The sequence below is a fragment of the Orycteropus afer genome, unplaced genomic scaffold (assembly GCF_000298275.1).
Source record: "Orycteropus afer afer isolate SDZICR_OR568_19922 unplaced genomic scaffold, OryAfe1.0 scaffold00043, whole genome shotgun sequence".
In the NCBI taxonomy this organism is placed as follows: domain Eukaryota; kingdom Metazoa; phylum Chordata; class Mammalia; order Tubulidentata; family Orycteropodidae; genus Orycteropus; species Orycteropus afer.
Window position 1 is genome coordinate 5,474,823 of NW_006921630.1, and position 10,362 is coordinate 5,485,184.

The window sequence follows — 10,362 nt, forward strand, 5'->3', positions numbered from 1 at the left end:
CAAGTATAGCAGGGATTGTGGGGCTGGCGCGGGATCGGGCAGTGTTTTGTTCTGCTGTGCATGGGGTCGCTATGGGTCTGAAATGACTCAATGGCACTTAACAACAACAACAACAACTTCTATAAAAATTTACAGCCTTGGAGACCCAATGGGGGTTACTGTTACAGAATTGACTCAGTGGCAGTAGGTTTTAATGGATTTGGTTTTTGATAGCACGGTCTGTGGTCTGCTGCCACTGCTGCTGCCTTAAGATAGCCAAGCCACCAACCTAGGGAGGAGGTGGGATTCAGAGTAGAAAATCAAAGCTTTCTTATCATTAAAAGTCACCTTTTAAAAAATTATTATTGTTTTTGTTGTGATTTGGGTGAAAGTTTATAGAGCAAATTTATTTCCCATACAAGAGTTAATATACATTTTGTTTCATGACATTGATTGCAGTCCCTATAATATATCTGGCTCTCTTCCCACTTCCTCCTTGTGGTTACCTTTTCTCTGTGTCCTTCTTCCCTATGCATTCCTGCCCTCTGAGCTGTCTTCCTGTGCAAACACTGCCCTTCTGATCTCCCATCATTGATTGTTCTAAGGATTGTACCTACCTGGTGTAAATGTTCACCTTATATGCCTGTCTGTTGTTTGGCTGGAAGCCATGGGAGTGAGTTCAATTCCAAGCCTGAAGGGTGACTCAGAGCCATGGTCTTGGGGTTTCACCAGTTTCTTTCAGACCAGTAAGCCTGGTCTTTTTTTTTTTTTTTTTTAATGATTTTGAGTTTTGTTACACATTTTTATTCCAGTCTATCCAGGACTCGACGGCACTTAACAACAACAACAACAACAACAACATCCAGGATCTCTTATTTTAATCCCTTTCTGGGAGGGTTGAAAGTGGTAGCCAGGCACCATTTAGTTCTTTTGGTCTCAGAAAGTCCCCTTTTTCTTGATTTAACATTTGCTTAGTTTCTATAGCCCCCTTTCACTGCTTTTCAGAGTTCTTACAAAGATAAGTCTGCTGATTTCTGGTTGTTTTACTTGGTAGTCTTGTGAGGAGGATGGGAGCATGGAACTGCTTATGCTTCATCTTCTAGGAAGTTCTTTAGAATTCCCTGATTTTTAAAATAAATTGCAGTGTTAATCCATTAACTATCAAGGAAAACCAAAAATGCACATAAGATCTAAATTTAAAAGTGTATCCTTACTTTCATTCTATTTTATGCTTTACTTGAATGAGGCAAAACCTTGTTCATATTTTACTCACCAAATTGTTAGTTTTCTGTAGCTGATTCACCTTTCCTCTCTTCCTAGATGACTGTTCTGTACTTTGTCTTCTCTCATAATACCTCCAATACTACCTCTCCCATAACCTTAATGTCTAAAAAGTAGAAGCAAACAGAAGAGAACTCAAACTCTCATCCCCATATCTACTTAGCTATCTGAATCTGTGCTTTATACTTTATGTTCCTTTCTGTTACTGTGGATGTACTTTCTGCATTTTTATAAGGTCAGTCCTATTTGTGTACTGTCACATCCTCTTTCACCTACATGAGAAAATTTCAGCAAATATTACCTCTTTCTCTTGCATCACTGATTTTTCCTTCTTCAACTGATCAGTCCCTCTAGTATACAGATACTCTGTGACTTTACCCATTTTAAAAATAAAAAATAACTCTTTTAAGACTCAAATCCCTTTCTAGCTCTGGCTTCATTTCTTGGCTCCCCTTACAGAAAACTGCCTGAAAAGTTGTAATACTCATCTCCATTTTATCTCCTCCCATTATCACTTGAACCCACTACAATCATCAGGCTTTCAGCTTACAACTTCACTTGTCAAAGTCATCAGTGGCATTCATATTGCTAGATCTAGTGGTCAATTTTCAGTTCTCATGTAACTCATCTTATCAGCAGCATTTGTGACAATCAGTTGCTCTTACTTTAAATAGTGTCTTTCAGTACATTAAATTCTCTTGTTTGTTCCTCTTCCTTGCTGATGGCTCCCTCTTTCTTTGAAGGTTGCTTTAATGGTACTAGTTTCTAAATAAAATTCTCTTTTTCTCTAGCTCTAGTCACTTCCTAGGTGAATCCATTCAGTTTTCAGGCTTTAAATGCCATTATCTATATACCTTCAACTCACAGATTTGTGGCTGCAGCTTTAACTCCTTGAATTCCAGACTCATATATCCAACTGTCTTAAATTTCCACTTAGATCCCTAATGTGCCTACGTTCAATTCGTGTTTTTTCCCCAAACAAAATGATCCCCAACTCTTTTCCCATCACAGTTAATGCTAACTTCATCTTTCCAGTTTATCAGCCTAAAAATCTTGAAATCACTCTTGATTCTTCTCTTTCTGTCACATTTTGTATCCAGTTCATTAGCTATTACTATCAACAGTACTTTATTAATATATTCCAAGATCTTCACCACTTTCACTACCACCACCTTTATCTCCTGTCTGGGTTATTACAGTAATCTCTCAATTTTTTTTTTTAACTTTTGCCTTTATTTTACTATAGTCTGTTTTCAACATATCCACATGATCTACTTTTTTTTTAAAAAAAGTCAGATAATGTCATTTATATGCTCAAAATTCTATAGCATTCCCATCTCAGAGTAAAAGACAATATTTAAAGATATTTAAATTTTCAAAAAAAAATTTATTTACACTTCGTTTCTACCAGAATTTTCTCTGCCTTAAACCAAAACCGAACCCACTGACATTGAGTCAATTCTGACTCATAGTGACCCCCACTGGGTTTAAAAGGAGGTATATATTTATGGAAGTAGATTGCCCCATCTTCCTTCTGTGTGGTGGCTTGTAGGTTTGAATCACCAAACTTCTGGTTGGTAGTCAAATGCCTTAGGCACTGCACCATCAGAGTTGCTTCTTCTTTTTCTTTTTTCTTTTTGGTCTGTTTTAAACAATACATTGCAGATAGTTTTCATTAAACAGATAATTGTTGAATTAATTTAGGAAATAAGCTGTAATTCCTTTTGTGCAAGTGTCAATTGTAAGAGCAAAGCATAAATCCACAGAGAAGAAGAGGAAAAGAGAGAAGGAAATCTCATTTTCTTTAAAATTGATGGTTCTAAAGTAGGACGGCCATTTTGAATCAGACAGTCATATAGTCTATGCTGGGAATGACAAATTGAAGAGGAATGGCATCCCATTCATTGTTAAGAAGAAAATTTCAAAGTCTATCCTAAAGTACAGTGCTGTCAGTGATAGGATAATATCCATACTCCTACAAGGAAGACCAGTTAATACAACTGTTACTCAAATTTATGCACTAAACATCAAAGCAAAAGATGAAGAAATTGAAGACTTCTGTAGTCTGAGATTGACCAAACGTGCAAACAAGATGTATTGATTATTACTGGTGATTGTATGCAAAACTAGGAAACAAAGAAGAAATACCAGTAGTTGGAAAATATGGTCTTGGTGATGGAAATGACACCTAAGGTTGCAAGATTGAATTTTGCAAGACCAACAACATTTTCATTGCGTATACCCTTTTCAGGAACATAAATGGTGGCTGTGCATGGGGACTTTGCCAAATGGAATACACAGGCATCAATTCAACTACAAATGTGGAAAGAAACAATGGAGAAACTCAGGAAGTCAGAACAAGGCCAGGAGCTGACTGCCAAACATACCATCAATTGCTCATATGCAAGTTCAAGTTGAAACTAAAGAAAATTAAAACTTGCCAGGAGAGCCAAAATGTGACCTTGAGTATATCCCACCTGAATTTAGAGACATCTGAACAACAGATTTGATGCATTGAACACTAATGACCAAAGACCCAGATGAGTTGTGGTATGACATCAAGAACATCATATATGAGGGAAGTAAAAGGTCATTAAAAAGACAGGAAAAGAAGAGAAAACCAGAATGGATATCAGAGACTCTGAAACTTGCTCTTGAATGGAGAGTAGCTAAAGCAAATGGGAGAAATGATGAAATAAAAGAGCTGAACAGAAGGTTTCAGAGGACAGATCAAGAAGACAAAGCCAAGTATTACAATGAAATGTGCAAAGACCTGAAATTAGAAAACCAAAAGGAAAAAACATGCTCAGTGTTTCTCAAGCAGAAAGAGTGAATAAAAAATTCAAACCTTGATTTGCAATATTGAAGGCTTCTATAGGCAAAATATTGAATAATGCAGGAAGCATCAAAAGAAGACGGAAGGAATACACAAGTCACTGTATCAAAAAAAAAATTCACTGATATCCAGCTATTTCGGCAGGTAGCATATATTCAAGAACCAATGGTACTGAAGGAAGAAGTCAAAGCTGCACGGAAGGAATTGATAAAAAAAACAAGGCTCCAGGAAGTGACAAAATACCCATTGAGACATTTCAACAAATGGATGCAATGCTGGAAGTGCTTACTCATCTATGCCAAGAAATCTGGAAGACAGCTACCTGGCCAACCACCTGGAAGAGATCCATATTTGTGCCCATTCCACCGAAAGGTTATCCAACAGAATGTGGAAATTATTGAACAGTATCAGCAATATCACACACAAGTAAAGTTTTGCCAAAGATAAAAATCAAAACCAGTTGCAGCAGTATATTGACAGGGAACTTCAAGAAATTCAAGCTGGATTCAGAAGAGGATGTGGAACAAGGGATATCATTGTGATGGATATTAGGTGAAAGCAAATAATAATCAGAAAGTGTTTGCCTGTGTTTTATTGACTATGCAAAGGCATTTGGCTGTGTGGATCATAAGAAATTATGGATAACATTGTGAGAAATAAGAATTCAAGAACACTTAATTATGGTCATGAGGAACTGTACATAGAACAAGAGGCTGTTGTTCAAACAGAACAAAGAAATACTGCATAATTTAAAACCAAGAATACTGCATGGTTTAAAATTGTGTGTTAGGGTTGTATCCTTTCACCATACTTATTCAATCTATACAGTGAGCAAATAATCCAAGAAGCTGGACTGTATGAAGATGAGTGCGCATCAGGATTGGGAAGAAGACTCATCAACAGCCTGCGACATGCAGATGGCACAACATTGCTTGCTGAATGAGAAGACGACTTGAAGCACTTACTGATGAAGATCAAAGACTGAAGTCTTAAGTATGGATTACACCTCAACATAAACAAAACAAAAGTCCTTACAAGTGGACCAATAAGCAACATCACAATAATTGGAGAAAAGATTGAAGTTGTCATGGCTCTCATTTTGCTTGGATCCACAATCAAAATCCATGGAACCAGCAGTCAAGAAATGAGACATCATATTGCATTGGGCAAATCTGCTACAAAAGACCTCTTCTTTAAAGTGTTTAAAAGCAAAAATGTCACCTTGAAGACTAAGGTGCACTTAACTCAAGCCATGGTATTTTCATTAGCTCATATGTATGAGAAAGCTGGACAATGAATAAGGAAGACTGAAAATGAATCGATGCCTTTAAATTGTGCTGTTGGCAAAGAATACTGAAAATACCATGGATTACCAGAAGAATGAACAAATCTATACTGGCGAAAGTGCAACTGGAATGCTCCTTAGAAGCGAGACTGGCCGGACTTCATCTCACCTACTTTGGTCATACTGTAGAAAGGACCAGTCAGTCTCTGGACAAGGATATCATGGTTGATAAAATGGAAGGTCAGAGAAAAAGGGGAAGGTCCTCAATTAGATGAATTAACACAGTGGCTATAATGATGAGCTCAAGTGTAGCAGGGATTGTGAGGATGGCATAGGACTGGGCAGCATTTTATTCTGTTGTACATAGAGTTGCTATAAGTCAGAATTGACTCGTTAGCACCTAACAACAACAAAGTAGGATGGTTCATTTATTTTTTGTGGTTAGAAATTTTTATTTTTTCTGATAGTAAGTAATTTTATGGAACATTTGTGAAATATACACATGTAAATAATAAAATAAGGAGAATCCATCATGCTCCTTATTAAAAAGATTAAACTGAATATATGATTTTATCATTTAATTTTTTTAATTTTATATTAAAATGTGTTTTTTTTTCCCCCATGTACCAAAGTATTGAGGATATGATCTTTAATTAGACTCACAGTGTTTTCACCATAGAGCTGCACTATATTTTATTTGGATATTTCCTTTTTGTTGGACATTGAGATTATTTCTGAATTTTTTTTTCTATTGCCATTTAAACTAGGGTCATTAATATTTTCTTTAAATATTAAGGCTTAACATTCATACAGTGAAGTCCACAAATCTTAAGGGTATATACCTCAATGGATTTTTATATATAATCACCTAAATAAAATGTGTATTCGTACATTCACATGTGTTACACCTAGGGTAGTTAATTTCTTCTCAGTTATTTTGAATAAGTGGAAACCTACCAATAGAATAAAGCTTTGAGAACTTCTGCTGAATTCCTCATCACTGGCCTTTAATTCTTAAACTTAACATTCCTTATGAGGGAGTATTTCAAAAGATTTGTGAAATGCTATTGGTCACTTACAACTTCTATGCTTTTATTTAATGTCATAAGAGCTCTTGATTCTAAGAAGCTTCAGGGTAAGTTAGAAGGAAAAAGTATGTTCTGGTAAACACAAAGGAAAAATAATAAGCTTTTAGGTGGTCAGGAGAGAATGTCTTCAAATCTTATTCTAATTGTATATAATTTTAAAATATAGTAGCTTATAATAATTGTGCTTTGTGCTTTTAATAAAGAATTCTAATTTTATGAGAAAAGGGTTTAGCAATAAAACTATTCTATTACTGCCACCTGTATTCTGAATTTTTCATTAGATATAGTAGTAGTATTCTTTTGGGATACTATGTTATGAGAATCATACTGAAGAGATAAAGAAAAGAATAAGATAAAAAATGTTCAGAACAGGGAACAATATATTGGATTTTTACTTTCACTACAAGTTTTATAAGATTCATAAATGAAATGTGAATTTTTTTATGTCACTGTATATAAAATGTTAATAATATATCTAGAAAATATACCATAATTACATTATGGTAAATTTTAAAGGAACTAATTATCTTTTTTAGAATAATTTATTATTCTAAAACCTTAGATTTTAAAAATATTTTTAAAAATGTGTCTACATCACTTTTTCTTAATTTCCTTTTAGAATTGTAGAAGAATATCATGATTTATATACATTGCAAAGAGGAAGAATGGAGAGTGATATTAAACAGTTAATGAGAGAAAGAGATATCTGGAGTTCAGCCACATATGAATTGGCTCTAAAGGTTGGTTCACCTGGAATCAGTAACTCAAAGCTTCTATTTGGCTAGATAAATAATCTAGAAAAAACCTTAAAACAATGAAGATATATATTTAATTGGCAAATAATATATCTGTTATGGGCCTTGAAAAGAACAAGTTAAATTTTCTTTAAAACAAAAGAGGGGTTTTGTTTTTTTTCTCTGTTGCCCAATTATCTGGCTCTTGCCCAAATAAAGTCTCTTTTACCATCAGAACTTATTGAAGAACATCTTTTTCTGTTGTTTGTGAACATGTTAAAATTTTAAACCTTAATTTAATACTAGTGATACACTAGAAACTGTAGTTCTTATTTACATTTTTATTTTTTTTTTACATAGTATAATCTCATTAAGATCGTTGGATTTTACACTTTGTTCTATTGCTTTGGTACCCAGTATGACAAGTGAATTGAATTATGGTACCTTGCAAACCTTTATAGTAATGTTTTATGGAAATAGCAAAATTCCATACTACTTTATTTTTTTTTATTGTGGTAAAGTATATATAACAAAACATCTGCCATTTCAACCATTTTTATGTGTACAATATATGTATTATGTTAGCCATGTTATGTAACCTTCACCACTGTCTGTTTCCAATTTTATTCATTACCCTTAACAGAAACTCAGAACTCCTGAAGCAATAACTTCCCCTTTTCTTTTCCCACCCATCCCTGGTAAATGCCAATAAACTTTTATCTGGGTTGATCTGCCTATTCTAGATATTTCATATAAGTGAGATCATATAATATTTGTCCTTTGGTGTCTGAGTTAGATCACTCAACATAGTGTTTTCAAGGTTCGAACATGTCATAGCATATATCAGAACTTCATTTCTCTTTGTGATTGAATAATATGCCATTTTATATATATGTTGTTGTTGTTGTTATGTGCCGTCGAGTCAAACCCGACTCATAGCGACCCCTCCTTGGGTTTCCGAGGCAGTATCACTACGGGAGTAGGATTGCCCAACCTTCCTTCCAAGGAGTGGCTGGTGGGTTTGAACCGCCAGCCTTCTGGTTAGCAGTCAAGTGCTTTAGCCACTATGCTACCAGAGCTCCCATTTTATATATATAACACATTTTATTTGTCTAGTCATCTGTTGACGGACACTTGGGTTGTTTCCATCTTTTGACTATTCTGAATAATGCTGCAGTGAATATTGATGTATAAGTATCTGTTTGAGTTCCCACTTTCAATTCTTTTGGATATATATTTAAGGGTGGAATTATTGGAGCCTATGTTAATTCTATGTTTAACTTTTTGAGGAACCATGAAATTGTTTCCCACAGCGGCTTCACCATTTTATAATCATACCAGCAATGCAAGAGGGTTCCAGTTCCCCGGCATCCTTGCCAACATGTCTTATTTTTCATTTTCCTGATCAAAGCTGTCCTGGAGTGGTATCTAATTTACCAACACAATATATATATGAAATAAACTTTCTTTGTTGGTTACCAGGGATGGGAGGGAAAATTTCTAGATAGGTTGTATTAACCTATCGAGAAATTTTCCCTCCCATCCCTGGTAACCAACAAAGAAAGTTTATTTCCATATGTAAACCTTTCCTTGATTTTTTTTTACAGTAGTGGACTAATACATAATTTGTGCTTCTGTGATTGACTTATTTCCCTCAGCATAGTATCCTCCATGTTCATCCCCATTACACAGTGTTTCACAGATTCTACGTTATTCTTTAGTGTTGCATAATATTCCAGTGTGTGTACATACCACAGGTTGGTTATCCATTCCTCTGTGGTGGGCACTTAGGTTGTTTCCATCTCTTTGCTATTGTGAATACTGCTGTGATGAACATGGGTGTGCATAAATCTGTTTATGTAGTAGCTCTCTCTTCCTTAGGATATATACATAGTAATGGGATTGCTGGATGTAATGGGATTGCTGGATAAAATGGCACTTCTATTTTCAACTTTTTAAGGGACAACCATACTGATTTCCACAATGGCTGTATCATTTTACAGTCCCACCACATTTCTCTCCAGCATTTGTTATTTTCTGTCTTGTTGAACTTTGCTGTTAGTGCTGGGGTGATATGGTGTCTCATTGTTGTTCTGATTTGCGTCTCTGTAATGACTAATGATCACAAATAGTTATTCATGTGTTTGTTGGCCATCTGTTCATGTCTTCTGCCGATTTTTTAATTGGAATTTTTGTCTTTTTGATATTGAGGCTTTGGAGTTTTCTATAAATTTTAGAGATAAGGCCCTTGTCAGATACATCATTACCAAATACTTTTTCTCAATCTGTAGGTTTTCTTTTTACTCTTTTGGAAAAGCCTTTTGAAGCACCAAAAAATTAATTTTTAGAAGGTCCCAATCATCCAGTTTATCTTCTGCAGTTTGTGTATTTTGGGTTATGGTTGACAGTCTATTTATGCCATGAATTAGGGCCCCTAGGGTTGCTGCTATTTTTTCTTTGATGAACTTTACAGTTTTAACTTTCACATTTAAGTCTTTGATCTGTCTGGAGTTAGTTTTTCTGTATGGTGTGAAGTACAGATCTTGTTTCATTTTTCTTTAGATGGATATCCAGTTTTCCCAGTACCATTGCTTAAAGAGACCATCACTTCCCCATTTAATGGATTTTAGCCCTGTGTCAAAAATCAGCTGACCATAGGTCAATGGATCTATTTCTGCATTCTCAATTCTTTTACACTGGTCTGTTTGTCTGTCATTGTACCAATACCAGCCTGTTTAGACTCCTGTGGCTGTATAGTAGGTTTTGAGATCTGGGAGTGTGAGACCTCCTACATTGTTGTTCTTCTTCAGTAATGCTTTGCTTATCTGAGGTCTCTTTCCGTTCCATGTAAAATTAGCGATTGGTGTTTTCATATCCTTAAAGGATGTTGATGGAATCTAAATTGGGATTGCATTGAAAGTATAGATTGCTTTGGGTATTACTGACATTTTCACAATGTTCAATTGTCCTATCCATGAGTGTTGAATGTATGCAGATCTCTGATAGTTGCTTTTTCTTTTTCTTTCTTTTTCTTTTCTTAGTTGTGATTTGGGTGAAAATTTACAGAGCAAATTCATTTTCCATACAGCAGTTCACATACACTTTGTCTCATGACATTGACTACAATTTACCCCAATGCAACAGCTCCCCTCTCACTTC

At 35.1% G+C, this 10,362-nt stretch overlaps 1 protein-coding gene across 1 annotated transcript in view; it reads left to right on the forward strand.

Annotated features, from left to right (window-relative positions):
* AXDND1 (axonemal dynein light chain domain containing 1) overlaps positions 1 to 10,362 on the forward strand; it is a gene marked incomplete at its 3' end in the record, with an annotated part of 381,147 nt that overhangs the window by 211,059 nt on the left and 159,726 nt on the right. The window contains 1 exon segment of the mRNA XM_007937629.1: positions 7,089 to 7,209. Within this exon segment, the coding sequence (XP_007935820.1) occupies positions 7,089 to 7,209 (121 nt within the window).